Genomic DNA, 17058 nt, shown 5'->3' with positions numbered 1-17058 from the left:
ATGTTGCCCAATTTTGCCAGATTCCTGGAAACAAACATATTAGAAGGAAATTAAAATGCCCACGGTAATAACTCCAAACAACAAAAATATAATAGCAAAAAAATCAACCAATTATCACAAAGGCTGATGACATTCATTTCCAAAGCAGCCCTATATAGAGGAATGGTGATACACATTGAAACCAGACCTGGGTCTTCTCACTACAGGTAATGTCAGAACTGGCCATGCCCTCCAACTTTGCAACTAGCAGTAGCTGTGACTCCAAGAGGACTCTAAAGTCACAGACCAGTTCTCTTAGGAACAGTATCACTCATTGGTGAGATAGCAATAGCAATAGCACTTAGGTTTATATACCGCTTCACAAGCTTTTACAGCCTCTCTAAGCTGTTTAAGAGTCAGCATATTGCCCCCAACAATCTGGGTCCTCATTTTACCAACCTCGGAGGATGGAAGGCTGAGTCAACCTTGTGTTTGGTGAGATCTGAACTGCCAAATTGCAGCCAGGCAGCAAGCAGCAGAAGTAGCCTGCAGCACTGCTATCTAACCATTGCACCACCGCGGCTCTGTTGAGCTGACCAAAAAAAACCTTTGATAAGCAAAGAGCAATTCCAGTTTGGTTAAGTTCATCTTCAGTTTGCTTTATCCCACTTAGAACCCAGGACAAGACTCCAATAATACCTTCCTTCAGGCCAATGGTTAAAGTAAAAAACTGAACATCATTAACATAGCTCAAAATCCACTACATTGTCCTATGTGAGTATGAACTGCATCATAGTTAAATTAGTCTCTGGCTATGGGAATCTGTGTCTTTAATTATTATTCATGGATCTTTCTTTTATAACAAAATAGGCTTTTTTATTATAAAAGAAATACTAAGAAGAAATTAGAAATGTGAACATTGCTTTAAAGAACAGAAATGGATTTCATTGATCTGCCTTCACAGAACATTTGGTGGAAAATGGGAGAATATAAATTGAATAGATGTTCTTTCTCAACTTGAACAGGAAGCTTTTAACTATATATATATAGTAGTTCTGAATGCTTCAACAGCAACCAGATGACAAGGAAAATACTGGTATCACAATAAAAATGAATTGTGAAAATAGGCAAACAATAAAAGCAGAGGATTGCACCATTACAATTTTCATACAATGGATGAAATGGATGAACAAACACATGGTAATCTCAGTGAAAAGGGGCTAATAAGGAAAACACTCACTGATTTCCAGTTGTCTTTGGATTCTTCCTTTACAGCGCTCCCGGTAATCAGTCTGGGTCGTATTATATTCTGACATCACCTCCACAAACTTCCGTGATAAGGTAGAATGCTGGAGTGGGGGGAGCAAAGTTACAAAAGAATATTTCTGAAAAATATGTGCATTGCTGGCTTCTGTGAAAATCCCATTTTCCTCCATTTATAAATTTACAAAGAAAATGCTCTTTCATACTATGTTGAACCCATGGAATTTATGGAAGAAGAGAGCGCGGCTAATGGCTTGAAAAGAGGATGCAACAAACCTGTGAGAAATGAGATGCTACCAATCACTGCTAGCTGAGAATGCTAGATGGAGCTTTCATGTATTCCTTATATCAAATAAATATATATTATCAAATAAACAACTTTGTTGCCTGTTTATAGGCTTCTTGAAGCCACATATCTAGTAAAAAAGAGCTAAATGTTAATCTACATGAAGACCCACTTGGTATATTTTTTATATTCTTAGAATAGATGGAAGAGGGAGAAAAAAGCTAACTCCCCAAAAACATTCAAATAGCTCATATTTCACTGTGTCATCAACACTGCATTTGGGATATTCATAGGATTACGGAACAGGCAATGATGTCCCTGTAATTTCCTTATTTATCTTCCACAAAGCATCATCAATCTGCTTGGTTTCAGAAAGATCAAATGATGATGTAAATCAGGTTTGGACAACCTCTGGATTTGACTTTGTTCCTTGCAATGAAAAGCTCCTTTAGCCCATTTACAAAAGGTAGGGAGGAGAATGTCAAACACACTTGTTTCCCAACAGCTCTAAGTTTTGGGCATCACTACAAACATTGTGTCATTCTAGCCAACATAAAGATCATACATCCGTTGTAGATGTCGAGAAAGAGGAGGAATCATTTTCAAAAGCCATAAGACTTTTTAAAAGTAATCTACCATTTGATCACCCTGGTTATTCTGTACATGAACACTTCTGAATTGATAGGCAATGTGGCTTTTTAGAAATAGACCCACCTGTGTTTTCCTTATTCTCAAGTCTGCTGATGACCTGTTGAGCCCTTCCTCTTGTTCAATACTCTGTTCAATACCTAAGAAAAAGCAGAAAAGGTAGAACCTATTTTCAGAGAGGGAAGAAAAAGCACATTACAGGGTAAACAGATGGTCTCAGGCTCTGTCTCTCCTTCTCTGCCTGCTGAACATCCATTTCAGATGGGACTAAAAATAACTCTCCAGAAGAGAAGGAACCAACTATAAATGACCCATTTTTAAAACTTGCACTTGGCAAGTTTTAAGACTTCATTTGAGAGTTGTAGTGCTTTGCTGGTTTGTTTGTTTTAAAAAAATCAAAATCTGGGCCAGCAAAGATGAACCCTAGTATTCACATACATTACTGGGGGTTTTTTTTATTTATATTTTCCAAGCTTTGCTAGCTAGGAAAGGGAGCTTCCTTGCAATCAGCTCAATTCAAAAAATTTCTCCAACATAATCGAAAGTGCTTTAAAAAGTTTCATGAAAAGATTAGAAGCTTCACAGTGAATTTTTTTTTTCAAAAGGGACCCTTTAGCATCCTTGGATCATGGATCACTTGTACAAATACAACAAAATGCATGTGGCTGTGATACAAGCAAAGAATGTATGCTAGAGCTTTCAATTCTCTAACAATGTTGTCAAGCTCTCAGATAGATTGGCTATGCAAAGAACAAGGAATTCACAATCATTTAGTGAGCTCCTACAGTAGAGAAGATATTTGAACTTGAGACTTCACCAACTGTTGAGCAATTACTACTTGTTTTGGGAAGTGAGCCTGTGATGCCTATCGAGGAGGCAAATTAATCTATTTAATCTATATTCCCTTCTTACACTTATGGATGATCTGTGCCTTCCTCAATTGTGGGTCCTCTACCAGAGGCCTGGAAGTTTGAGGATTCTGTGCAGTATCTTAGCTGTTCCTAGCATTGTACTCTTCTGGAGAGACAACTTTGATGTTGTCCCTGGGATCTGTTGGAGCCACCCTCCCAGCTTAGGTGTCACAGTCCTGAATGTGATCGAGTCCCTATCACCACCACCATCACCATCACTTTAGCCTTTACTTTCCATGTCTTCTCTAGTTTCTCCTACAGACCCTGGTACTTCTTCCCACTAAGGCAGTAACCTTCAGGTGAAATGTCTCTGTAAGCAGCTCCAAGCACAGCAGATGCCTCTTCAAGCATGCACCACCTCATTATCCATTATGTCAAATCAGGGAGAGACTTGGAAGCCCCCAAAAGATTCCGGTTACAGTCATGCAAGGAGTGGCCATCTCTCTCCTTACACCTACAGCAGATACTCAACTCTTTAGCTTGGAGCGCACTTTGTTGGCTGTCTTCTTGATATCAGACATCAATTCCTCCAGCTCCTCCTTGGTTTCTAGAAGGGAAATACTGAAATTCGTGACTTGGATAGAAATGCACATACATCCATACACATACATTTTGGCTTTTTCTGTTACTCTGGGCTTTGGAATGAACATATTTGTAACTGGCTAATAAATGTCACCAAGCTGTTCCATCCTTATGTCTAAAACATAGTTCAAGAGAATAGAGAAGAAAGGCATTGCAGACATTCCCATGGGTACCACCCGCCCTCACTCTGGATGCACCTACAGGTGAGACTGGCGCCTATCCTTTTGCCTTTCAGGAACTGGTGAATACAGTCATTTTTTGCAATCAGACAAGATTTCATTTAGATCAGCAACTGATTCTGTTGTTATGGTCTATTATTTTTATGGCTGTTTTAAGCTCTGTACATTGTAAGATTCCTTTGTATAAGTAAGCATCATATACATGTGGGTAATCAGTCAATAAATAGAATTGTGCCTGGCACAAATGAAACAAACAAAATGTTAAAAAGTTATGATATTTATGTAGTTACTTACCAAGCACATCTAAATTATATTACCGTAACCAAAATATATTTAAAATCTCCAAGGCAGATCATGACTTTTGAACACCCCTAATGTTTGGAAATTGAAAGTTGAAAAATTTAACATGCCCTACAACAGTAATCCATATACTCTCTTAAATAATGTTATTATTCTAATATTACTGAAGTTCATACCATTTACATAGCTACATAAGCAAGGAAAAGACAAATGCCCAAGAGCTTACAATCATAATGTAAATACTCGTGAACACATTTGCCTCACCATTGTCTGCTGCACAGTTTATGAAGAGCTCTGAAAAAAAAAAACCCTGCAGAAAGTGAATTCAGACATTTCCTTTGACCAAAGGCCTTCTTATTTCCTCTCCATTTGAATTTTTTTTTGGCTATTATAGACAAAGAGATGACAAAATGCACTGCATCCATTTTTCTCTTTTAAACACCTCTCCCAAATTGATCCTGGGTTTCCTTTCTAAAGGAGATATTAACTTACAAAATGGGTGGCTTAAAACTAAGCAAAATTTAATGTACTTATTTCCCCCTTGTAAGTTACCTAAACTCTTCAATTCCCAAAATGACCAAAATGTTCCCAACGATCCCCCTTCAAATGTCACCATGACCTAAATCCACAGCTCCTGGAGATTCATTCACATTCTTTATTTTTAAAAAAGAAGTGTTGTCTCTAGCCACATAAATGTAAACATACCTGTCATCTGGTGTAAGTGGCCATCACAACTTGCAGTATGAATTATGCATTTTATCCATCATAACATCTCCAACTAAGGTGGGGGGCATCACTTTTTCTACATGAGATTCATCACAGAAATTTTATAGGTTTATATAAACCTCCACTGTCATTCAACCCTTCTCCTTTAAGGTGGCTCACATAACATGTTAGATTAAACCAAACCTTCAATGTGACAGTTTATGAATCAGCATGCTGTGGGAATCCAGCCATTGCTATGTTAACCAAACCATCATCTTTCTACCATAATACTTTTTTTTCTTTTGGTTTTAGAATATTTGTGACCTTACCAAATACATTGGTTGCAAGGGCTTAACGTTTAGTATGTTTATGAAAGCGATCTAGATAATTTTTTTCCTAAGTTCTATGACCTTCTAAGACCTTCTTGAGGAAGAGAGAATCCTTTTGCCACAGAACTTAGGAAACAGATTGTCTTTTCCCTACCTTTCATGTTGATCACAACTAATGCAGCTTGGCACAGAAAGTGGCAGGTGCAACTGTGTTTCCTTCCTCCACCCCCCCAATCACCCTTGAGATAATTTTTGTTACCTGGAGCTCTAAATGCTGCCAGTGTAACCAAGCAACACTGGCAGAGCAGCAGAGATTGGCCCCAAGGATGCAAGGAGACCACAGCTCAGCCCAGCGTCTCTCAGAATCACACAGCCGTGCTTCAGCTCTTCCCCAGACAAGCTCAAATCACATATTGTGTCACTGCTCATGACAGACGAGCGTTCCATTTCCTGGATTACGTGGGACAATCGAATGACCACCTAATTTTTAGTTAATACTTTCCCAATCCATGGCCTAGACGCACCAGCAGCAGCATGTGAAGATCTCAAGTGAAACATAGACTTAAGCCCACAAACATGAAGTGCTTTTAAACTTCTTTATCAACAGGGATTTTGTAGCTCAGGGATGTCAAACTCGATTTCATTGAGGGCTGCAATTGGGTTGTGTTTGACCTGGGGGGGGGTGGCCAGGGTGTGTGTGGCCATCCTGACATCATTCATGTCGGGGGGCACCTGTAGTGGCCTGAGAACTCTGCTAGCGAAAACGGCTCCTAAGCTCCATTTTCTGTTGCGATGGCCTCCTGTAACCCTCTGCCTGTGAAAAGGCACCACAGGCTGGTCCTTTGCTGTTTCCAGGGCAGCCCCCCAGGGCAAGATCTAAGCACCCCGTGGGCCAGATTCGGCCCACAGAACTTGAGTTTGATTTCCCTGTTGTAGCTTCTCCAGAATATGCTGCCTTGCAGCTTTCTAAAGAGGCAATGTATTTGCTAAGCTTATTCAATGCTTTTACTTGCAATGACAGAAAAGTTGGTAAATTATGAAGCTTGTAGAAAAGCTGTCTATGGGGCAAAAAACAGGCGACTGATAGCACCTTTTCCAGCTAACTAATTTTATTAAAAAGGTGTAAGCTTTCATGAGTTGTAAAAGCTTATGCATTTTAATAAATAGTTTTCATTGGAAAAGGTACTTCCAGACTACTGATCTAAGACAACATGTGAGTTTCTAATGAACTGCAATGCCTAGTTTGGAATTTCTACTTCTTATATTTATTTCTATTGAGGAGGGGTCCTTGGTGCTCTCTGAGCTTAGCTGGTTTGGTTTGCTTTGCTTTTTTGCAACTGAATAACAAAATGTCTGCAAGAAAACATCAGTGCTCAGAGAGCATCAAAGATCTCACAGTTCGATCTTGAGCTATAAATATTCTCTTTTATTGGTATCTATGTCTACAGTCCAGGAAGTCATTCTGTATCTGATCCTTAATTTTTGAGTTTCATGAAGCTCTTCCTCCTATGAACTATGTTGTTGAAATTGAGCAGCTAATTACTAAACACTGATAGAACAATTCACTAATTTTCAACAAGAAACAAGAGCAAAATATGCACTAAAATCCATTTGGACTATTTAAAACTGTAAAAATAGAAAAAAGCCCTAAAACCCAAATCTCCTTTTTAAACTCTCTTCCCAAATCATGCCTATCCATTTAATGGACATTAAAATGTCATTACTCTCTTCCACGTGGTTCACAGTTTGCAAAAATAATGTTTTATTAATAACTAACAAATATTAATAGAATGCTGATAATTCTGATACTTTAATAATGTAATAATGTACCAAAAGTGCCTTCTCCTCCTTAAAGAGAAAAAATAGCTGAATCAATCTATTTTTTGCCAAGACAATAACTAAAAATAAAATGAACAATTCACAAGGTTATTTATTATGAAGTGATATCATTATTACGGCAAAATGAAAAGAATGAGGCAAAACGGCTGTTCAATGTGATGTTTCTCCATCAAATGAGGCCATGCACAACCTAGCAGGAACATAGAAAAAAGAAAGAAAAAAAGAAACTAAAATGCCTATTTCTCAGTTGCATCCTCATACTGCCATTCACCTTAAGAAAAATTATAAACAATATGATTATAATGATTCTGAGCTGATTGTTTCAATATAAAGAATATGGATTCATAGGTTCATACAATTGCACAATACCCACAATACTGGATTGGTTTCAAGTCTGGACAGTGCACAAAATCAAACTAGGAATAAGACAAGAAACCACAAACAAATTATGCATTTTTGTTAATGTCATACTAGGGTAACAAGCCAATAACAAACCACAGCTTCAGATATGGCCTACAGCAAGGTTTAATTTACTCTGTTTGCACAGACTCATATCAAGCTAAAACCAAATATAGGTAGCCCTTGACTTAACTGAGCCCAAATGTCTATTACTAAGCAAGATAGTTGTTAAATGAGTTTTGTCCCATTTTACAATCTTTCCTGCCATGGATGTTAAGGGAATCACCATAGTTGTTAAATTAATAACATGGTTATTAAGTGAATCTGGCTTCCCCATTGACTTTGCTTGTCAGAAGTTCGCAAAAGGTGACCACATTATCCGAGGACACTGCAACTGTCATAAATACATGCCAGTTGCCAAGCGTCTGAATTTTGATCACATGACCACAGGGATATTGCAACGGTCCTAAATGTGAAAAAAAGATCATAAGTCATATTTTTAGTGACAGGACAGACACAGACTTCAGAGGATAATTAGGACTGCAGAAAAAACAATTACTACCAACCTGCCTTCAATCGAGGACCTGAATTCTGCACAAGTCATAAAGAGGGCTGTGAAAATATTTACAGACCCCTCACATCCCAGACATAAACTGTTTCAACTCCTTCCCTCAAAATGATGCTATAGACAGTGCCTTTTGCGGGCCGGCATCGCTGGGCGCCGCGTGCCGGCATCGCGGGCGCCGCCTCTGTTGAAAAGGCGGTGCCTCCCGGGCGCCTTTTCATCAAAAGATGGCGGCCTGTTGTTTTGCACTGGCTTTCACCGAAGCACCTTTTATCAAAAAGTGGCGCCCGCACCGGGCCCGGAGGCTTGTTCCCGGACGGTACCGGTCCGGGGACGGGTGGGACCCCTGCTATAGAGCACTGCACACCAGAACAACTAGACACAAAGAGTTTTTTCCCCGAACACCATCACTCTGCTAAACAAATAATTCCCTCAACACTGTCCAACTATTTACAAAGTCTGCACTACTATTACTGTTAATCTTCTCATCACTCCTTATCACCCATCCCCTCCCACTTGTAACTGTATGACTGTAACTTTGTTGCTTGTATCCTTATGATCTATATTGATGGTTTCCTAGTATGATTTGATTGCTTATTGTACCCTATGACTCTTATTAAGTGTTGTACGTTATGATTCTTGATTCTTAACAAATGTATCTTTTCTTTGTGTATACCGAGAGTATTTACATCATGACAAATTCCTTGTGTGTCCAATCACACTTGGCCAATAAAAGTATTCTATTCTATTCCATTCCATTCCATTCCACTCCACTCCATATTCTATTCTATTCTATTCTATTCTATTCTATTCTATTCTATTCTATTCTATTCCATTCCATTCCATTCCACTCGACTCCATATTCTATTCTATTCTATTCTATTCTATTCTATTCTATTCTATTCTATTCTATTCTATTCTATTGCCGTTGTAACTTTGAACGGTAACTAAACAAATGGTTGTAAGTCAAAAACTACCTGTTAGGTATTTTATGGCTTTATTTGATATGTTAATCCACCAATAGGTACAAACAGAAAAGGCTGTGCTATCTACATGTTGTGCAGATATTAAATAAAGTAAGTCAGGATTGGCTGAATTAGCTTTTTAAATCACTAATTAATCTTTGGACTCATACTATACATTATGCAATACAGATCCGATATATTAAAAAATGGGGGGACAGTCCAGAAAATACTGGAATATGGGAAGCTGATGCCATCTAAATTCTGTGTAAAAATCGGAGAACAAAAGGCGACAATTAATAAGGATCTTGTATGGATTTTTCCTTCTTACACAGCCTTTGTTACATTTCCTTTTAAAATATAACACATTCTTCTTTGTTACGATTTATCTCTTGCTTTCCAGCCAAATAATCAGTGCGGTATATTATGAAACGTCTATACTTTGGGAGGAGTAAAGAGGAAGCTGTATAAGAAATGCCATATTTTACCTCCGCACAAGCAGATCTTTGTGCTATTTGTAAAATGAAAGCTCTATACTTTCTTCAACAATCCCCTTCCCCCTGTATCTTCTGCTATTCCGCTTTTGAACTGTTTCTCATCTAATAAAAATCTTCTGGATTTTCAAAGGCAAACACATCTCCAGGGAGCAATTTCTGTCTTGCAGCAATGTAGGTGTTTACAAGGGCTAATAAGACACTCCAACTCAGTCTGGGAAATCAATGTTTCCATCCTTTCTGTGTGACCCAAAGCTCATTAGCGACACCTTGGAGCCACAGAGAAGCCGGATATCATTTGAGGAAGTGGATGGCATAGCAACATGGAGATGAAGGCTGCCTGCATGTTCCAAGCACTGATCCAGCTCCAGCTGTGCAAATACGGATGGCCCATGAAACAAGTGCATAGAGATAAATCTCTGGGATGGAGTGGGGGTGGAAGAGAGAAAAGGAGATATGGTTCTTTCTAGCCATTATTAGTACAAGTCTGTAGGGATAGATTTTAAAAGTAGGAGTGAGTTTAAAAGCTGAGCAATTAGACCATGTCCCACAACTAAGAGGGTGGAATGGTAGCTCTGCAAGTAAAGATGTTGGGCTTGTCGGCTGGAAAGCTGGTACTCCAGGTTCAAGACCCAAGCACCATGTGATGGAGTGAACTCCTGTCCTTGCCTCATCTCCTGCCAACCTAGCATTTCAAAAGCATGCAAATGCAAATAGATAAATAGATACCACTTTGCTGGGAAGGTAACAGTGCTCCATGACATCATGTTAGCCACATGATTGTGGAAATATTTTTGTACAGCTCTGGCTCACTGGCCTTGAAAGAGAAATTAACACTACTCCCTATAGTAGACAATGTCTAGCGGAGTAAAATCTGCAGGGATTTCGTTACCTTTTTCTTACCACAATTAAGAACTGAAAGTACTGTGCATGTTTAGAAGCAAAAATGCTGAGAATTCAGAGCTAATAAGCGTTAGATGGAGCCCACTTATTTTGAAAATGGAATTGCAGAGAAGTAGATTTCAGTTAAACCTTCAACAGAAAAACTTCTTACATTAAGAACTGTTGCCCAAAGATTGTCTTCAGGCAATCGGTTCTCATTCAATAAGCACCCTGAAAAAGAGGTTGGACAACTGTCTGTAGAGATGCTGCCACTGTATCCTGCAAGCAGATAGTGTATGGAGTAATGAGTTCATTAGGCCAGTCCCTCATAATCTGGCACATCTTGATTCTTTTTCTTTCAGAAATCTGCAGCCACTGATCATGCTACCTAAACCTTGTAAAAGCTGCAATTCTTTCACATCAGCAGTGGGTAAGATCAAAGGAAAGTTGGGATAAATAATTTCCAAATCTCCTTAAATGTTATGATTGTATGAGAGTGGAGAATCCTGGACTACACTGAAACAGCCAATGGATTCACTATGAGTTGCAGTGGCGCAGTGGTTAGAATGCAGTACTGCAGGCTACTTCTGCTGACTGCTGTCTGCATGCAATTTGGCAGTTTGATCCTCACCGGTTCCAGGTTGACTCAGCCTTCCATCCTTCCGAGGTGGGTAAAATGAGGACCCAGATTGTTGGGGACAATAGGCTAACTCTGTAAACCGCTTTGAGAGGGTTGTAAAGCACGGTGAAATGGTATATATGTCTAAGTGCTATTGCTATATAAACGAACGAAGAATCAGAGGAAACCCAAAGATGCTTTTTCAAAAGTCAATTGGACTTTTTTTTCCCTTGAAGACATTTTGCTTCTCATCCAAGAAGCTTCTTTAGTTCTGGCTGAAGTCATAACTGAGTCAGTGAGACTGAGTCACAACTGAATAAGTTTCTTGAATGAGAAGCGAAACCTCTTCAAGGAAAAACAAAATCCAGTTGTCTTTTGAAAAAGCACTTTTGGGACAACCATGACCTGGATGACTGAGAATCTCCATAGACAATCAAAGGAAACTCTTTCCATAATTTTCCCTAGTTTAAAAACCCTGATCAAACTCAGCATTACACCAGCAGGGTATTGGGAAGAGCAAACTAGATATTCTTGTGGTGGTCCCTTTCCCTTTGGCTGACTCAGTCAAGGGTTGAATGACACCAAAACCTGTTGTTAAAAGAATGGCCTTCCATTGAACTGGGATTATTGGCCCACTTGACATTCTAGTGTTTATTCACACAATTAAATTTATCCAAGAGTAAATTCCATCAAAGATGAGACTTGCTTTCAAGTCAACTTGCATGACAAAAGACATCACATGCAAAATTCACACACCTGCTACAAAATGGCTTTGCGGAATTTTATACTCAATCTTAGGGGTTTAGGGTCAGATGTCATTCTACTGTAAGGACTGTTCCCTTTTGTTTTCAGCTGTCATTTCTGAATCAAGGTGTGGGATTTTCGGAGAGATGCAATTTAGCATATTCCTTTTTGATGACAACAATCCAAGCCTCCTATTGACACAGATGCATGCACAAACTGTGCTTGGATTGTTTGTTAGTAGAGTATTAGCAGAGTGTTTGTTAGCAATGGGATGAACACCCCTCCCTGAACTTCAGGCTTGTGAATATAGTGAGGAGAACCAGGCAGATCTAATTTAAACAACTGAGCAGTCAAAAATTATGCTTAAGCTGAGGGCACAGAGCAGCAAAAGGTTTGACTGAAGCTCCAGGGGAGCATGAAAGGCAGAAGGGGAAGCAAAGCATCCAACTACTAAGTGGGTAGCCACAGAGAGGCTAATGGCATCTGTCTGGAGAATGTAACAGGAACGTAGGCAACTGAGGTGGGAGGAAATGAGGGCTATGCCTGGAAGACACGATCTAAATCCAGCTATCCTTTCTGGAAGTTCAAGCATTTGCCCCCTGAATCCCAAGAGCCCATTCCACACAGCCCTAATTACAGCATGCTTACAGCAGATACAAGAAGAGAAAAGAGTTGTCAGAGGAAATACGAAAACAAGGAATTAACACGGAATGGCACAACTTGATGAGCTATGGCAGACTATATGAATACCATCTTTCAAGGCAGGGAAGGAAGTTATGCTGGTCTGGTCAACTAGCTACTAACCAGAAAAGCACTTTCCAGTTTGTTCTTGTGCTTTTCATATCAGCGTGACTTGAAAAATCAGCAGGGCTTGCAACATTAGCTAGGAAATTATAAAAAGCATTATTACAGACGCAGCCACTGCTAAGGAAGTCAAACTATTGTTTTTAGCATTTGAGCATCATGTTTTGTTTTAATGATATATTGCTCTGCAGAAATTTGCCCAGCTGGCTGACCTTGGCTGACTGTAACAACCTTAGCTGGATTGGACCTGCTTCATACATGGATAGAAGATGTCTAAGGAAGACCAGGGTTATAGGCTAGACCAGGAAGTTGAAAAGAAAAATTTGTTTAAAAAGGCAATGGTAAACTTTTATTTTATTGTAAAGGTAATCATGGACATGTCCACAAATTTACCTGGAGCTGAACTAAATTGGAGTTTCTCTCTTTTACCTACAGGAATGTATCAGTAACAACTCTGAAATATGTAATTAATTTTTTTTAAAATGCAGCAAACAAGCAGCCAAGTTGACAGCAAGAGGTTCCTGGACCAACAACGTCTGGTATACCATTGGGGTGATATACTGGTTAAAGTACCAGATAAGGATTCAAGAGTTACTATCATTCAGACTAACCTACCTCATCAGTGGTTATGCAAATACTATAAATCCATCTAGAGGAAAGGTGGGATAGAAATGTAATAACGTGAAAGACACAGCCTTCTGCTTTGTTGATGCTAACTTCCACTAAAAAAGTCTAATTTAATCTATTATATAGCATTCTTCCCAACAGATAATTGCTACGGAGTACAGGGCTTGGACGTCTAGTATATGTTAAGTTTATGCCTACCTTTGCTTTCAAGAGTTCAAGGCAGTATACTTAAACCTTCTCTCCAATTTTCCCTGAAATAGCAATAGCACTTAGACTTATATAGTGCTTCATAGGATGGAAGGCTGAGTCAGCCTTGAACTGGTCAGGATCGAACTCCTGGCAGTGAGCAGTGAGTTAGCCTGCAATACTGCATTCTAACCACTGTGCCACCATAATGCTATGAAGAATGTTGCCTAAAGCCATACAGAGCTTTTGTGGGTTAAAGGTGCACTTGATGGCTGGGAAATTCTGAAAGTTTTAAATCCACACATCTTTAAATTGTCAAGGTTGAAAAATACTAGTATAGAAGCCACCATTCAGTGCCTCTTGTTCAAACTATCCATTGGATTTGCCACGAATCCCCTTTGTCTACAATGGAGACAAGTCATTCTATAGTTGGTGCTTCCATTCTACTCTGAAAGTGGAGCTTAGAAGACACTGTTTCATGTGGGAGGGAATAGCCCCATCCCTTTCTCCAGTGTCAAACTGAAAAGCCAGAAGGGAACTTAATGGAAGAAGACTTGAGAAAACATGGAATGAAGAGCCCACTGTTCTACAGAAAGCAGTGTCACAGTGTCTAAGCCCTCCCACTGGAAGGAGTGGTGGAAAGATATTTACTATAACTCCCTTATCTTGGCACCATTACAGGAAAACAGCAACTACCTTTTCTTATAACAATTGCATATGATCAAGCAGAGTGATTGTGCCTTGGGTCCCATTAATTAAACAGTGTCATCTTACAGGAGCCCAGACTGGACCTGTCCTCTGGAATTATGTCCCTCAGAGATTCATGTGGCTCCCGCTGTTATAACATTTAGGACACTGTTAGGGACCTGGTAGTTCTCCTAGGCTTCAGGACAGAGTGATAGTGGAGCTGTGTAATGGTATGTGGGAATGGCATGCTTCCTGTCTGGCTACCTCAAAGGACTATCAAGCCTCCTTTAGTTTACCATTGGTTTATTAGCTGGAGAACTGTTCTTCCAGTTGGCTGCAATCTTTTTTACATGTATTATTTTCTTTTTGTTTGTAAGCCATCTATAGTTGTCAAGACAACCCAAAGTTGTCAATAAGTCAGTTAGCTATGAAATTTGATAAAAAATAAAATAACGTTACTTGGCTCAGTCTGCTCAGGGCAATTTCATTTTATTTATTTGATAATGTTTATGCTGCATTCTGCATAGACAAGGATTGGAACCCAGTACTTTCCAGCCTTGTAACAGATTCTGAGATGGAACTCTTAAACTACATATGATTTCACTGTTGTCCCCTAATCGTATCATTCTCCCCTGAAATGTTTAGATCACATGAGCAGCTGGGTCAGTCATGAAGTGATTTATTGGGCTTCATGCGATCATTTTTTTTGCACCTGGACCACCCACCTCTGGTCATGCCAAAAGCTTCCTATTGTGAGATGGACAGACAAGTGCTAGGTTCTGCTGTCTAAATGAAGGCATAACTAATTACAGAGCGCTTTGTTCTAATGTGCTCACACGAATCAGGCAAGGGAGTTAATTAATATTTACGCAGTACTCACACTTGCCACGGGAGAGAATGTTCAATTGTTTGGAACAGAGCAGGGAAAATATGAAGCTAGCCATAATAGGGGTTGCATAGTAGCAGAGATCCATATGAGGGTGGGGCAGCCCTCCCAACAACAACAACAACAACAACAGCAAAGAATTTCCAGCTGGCTAATCTAAAAAGCAAAGCTGCTTCAACATAGCTAACACTTTACAGTACCAACTGAAAAACATCCCGTAGCCTTTGTAACTTTCCCTCCACAGTAGATTTGTTTGTTGTACAAAACAGATAGATAGAAGTAGCAGAGAGGCATTTAAAATGTTAAAAGTGTTTGGTAACATAATCTGGATCTCCCTGTCAAATTCCAGGAACGTGGCAGGGAAGCTACATAATGAAAAACCAAATCTGGAAGCATTTCAAGACAAAGTCTTTGACGAGCATGAAAAACCGATGAGAAATCCAGATGGCTGAACAGCCTGATTCTAGCTTCCAGGTTCCTTCTTGTTGAACTTCCATGGAATCCCGTGGTCATGTTCCATCTTTGCGCTAAGTTTCCAATTTCTATCTGGTTTATACGAATAAGACAATGCAGTGAATTCTAACTGCAACCATGATACAAATCTAGCAAAATCCTACTGCTTTCCTTGATCAGTTGTGAAAGAAATGCAAGGCAACCTTACTCTCATCAGGGTTTGGAGCAGCGAGGATGGCACTATGCTTTCTCTTCACCTCTTCTACATTTTCTGAGATCTTCTCTATGAACCCACGGATTTCTTCCACCTGAGGGAAAAAAAGCCTGGTATGATTGCAGAATTTAAACTCTGGATCCTGAAGCCAGCTGTAATGAAAGCTACACATCTTGGGATTGATATATTAAAAATTGACCAGTCAAATAGCAATAGCACCTAGACTTATATACCGCTTCATAGTGGTTTGCAACCCTCTTTAAATTGTTTATAAGAGTTAGCATATTGCCCCCAACAATCTAGGTCCTCATTTTTACCAATGCTATTAACCAACTGCCTATTATTTGATCATAATCCCATTGTTAATTTAACCCGATTGTTCTTTCCCTCAGCTGAGATAAACTACACTGTACAGTCTTGTATATCTCTGCTGTATTGTTTTCCATCCTACTGAAAATATATTCAAAATATTTTTCATGATAAGCATTATCTATTTATATATTACTAAAATTATAGTTTCTGTAACCTTTAATTGGGTGAAATGATGCACCATATGGCAAAACTGTTTCAACCAAAATACTGTATCGCATATGTGCTGGCTTACAGAATTCACCCAAAATCTGGGATTCATGATTCCCATAGAATTGAAATTTGGCAAATCTTACAAAACATTTTATGAAGCAATTTACGACATAATGCAAAATGTCATAAAACCTTTCCCATGGTCAACTTTTGATGTTTCATTGAACTATAAAGTTCAAAATGAGCTGTTTTCAAGGCAGATACATCTGTGGATAGCTCCCTGAATTTTTAAAAACCATCTAAAGCAAGGGTCTCCAACCTTGGCAACTTTGAGACTTGTGGACTTCAACTCCCAGAGTTGAAGTCCACAAGCTGCCTGAGGAACTCTGGGAGTTGAAGTCCAGAAGTCTTAAAGTGGCCAAGATTGGAGACCCCTGATCTAAAGCACTGAGGAACTGTATAAGAAAATATTTCTGAATCAATGACTCATCAGGTCATAGGTTGTTAAGTGCTTCTAATAAAAGTGCTTAAAAATTGTTTGGTTAATTGGGTGTTTTCCAACTGTTGAGTGTCCAGTCTCATGGCCCTCCATCTTGAGAATTTCCTTTTTATCTTTATACATAAGAAATAAGATGACGTTGTTACTGGCTGTAAGCTGAGGGCATATACCGGTCCAATATCTGATTTTTTTTTCATATAAACTTTCACATAGAAGAGCAATGTTGGCGCAAAATTAGAATGCAATATTGCAGGCTGACTCTGCCCACAGCCAGGAGTTTGATCCTGATGGGCTCAAGGTTGACTCAGCCTTCAATCCTTCAGAGGTCAGTAAAATGAAGATTCAGATTGGTGTGGGCAATATGCTGACTCTGTAAACTGCTTAGAGAGGGCTGTAAAGCACTAGGGAACAGTATATAACTCAATGTGCTATTGCTAAATAATATTGTGCTTCAAAGGTTAGCTGGCTTAGACGCTGGTATTTGAATATAGATC

The 17058-nt window shown here is 39.2% G+C and overlaps 1 protein-coding gene across 4 annotated transcripts in view; it reads right to left on the bottom strand.

Moving 5' to 3' along the window:
• Positions 1-17058, bottom strand: part of STX1A (syntaxin 1A) — a 58433-nt gene that overhangs the window by 14197 nt on the left and 27178 nt on the right. For all 4 annotated transcript variants that reach the window (XR_015748330.1, XR_015748332.1, XM_087958975.1 and 1 more), the window contains exons 3-6: positions 15538-15637; positions 3560-3634; positions 2243-2316; positions 1220-1328 (exon numbers count right to left, since the gene is read on the bottom strand). Coding sequence is in view for 2 of the 4 variants with exons in the window: in XM_087958975.1 (XP_087815101.1) it covers positions 1220-1328; positions 2243-2316; positions 3560-3634; positions 15538-15637 (358 nt within the window). In the remaining 2 variants the exon portion in view is untranslated. The remainder of the gene's footprint in view (positions 1-1219; positions 1329-2242; positions 2317-3559; positions 3635-15537; positions 15638-17058) is intronic.

This window comes from Notechis scutatus, chromosome 1 (genome assembly GCF_049901735.1).
Source record: "Notechis scutatus isolate UNSWTSFEM ecotype Mainland chromosome 1, rNotScu1.2, whole genome shotgun sequence".
Classification (NCBI taxonomy): Eukaryota; Metazoa; Chordata; class Lepidosauria; order Squamata; family Elapidae; genus Notechis; species Notechis scutatus.
The sequence above is the reverse complement of the archived record's forward strand: the minus strand, read 5'-3'. Positions and strand labels throughout refer to the sequence as shown.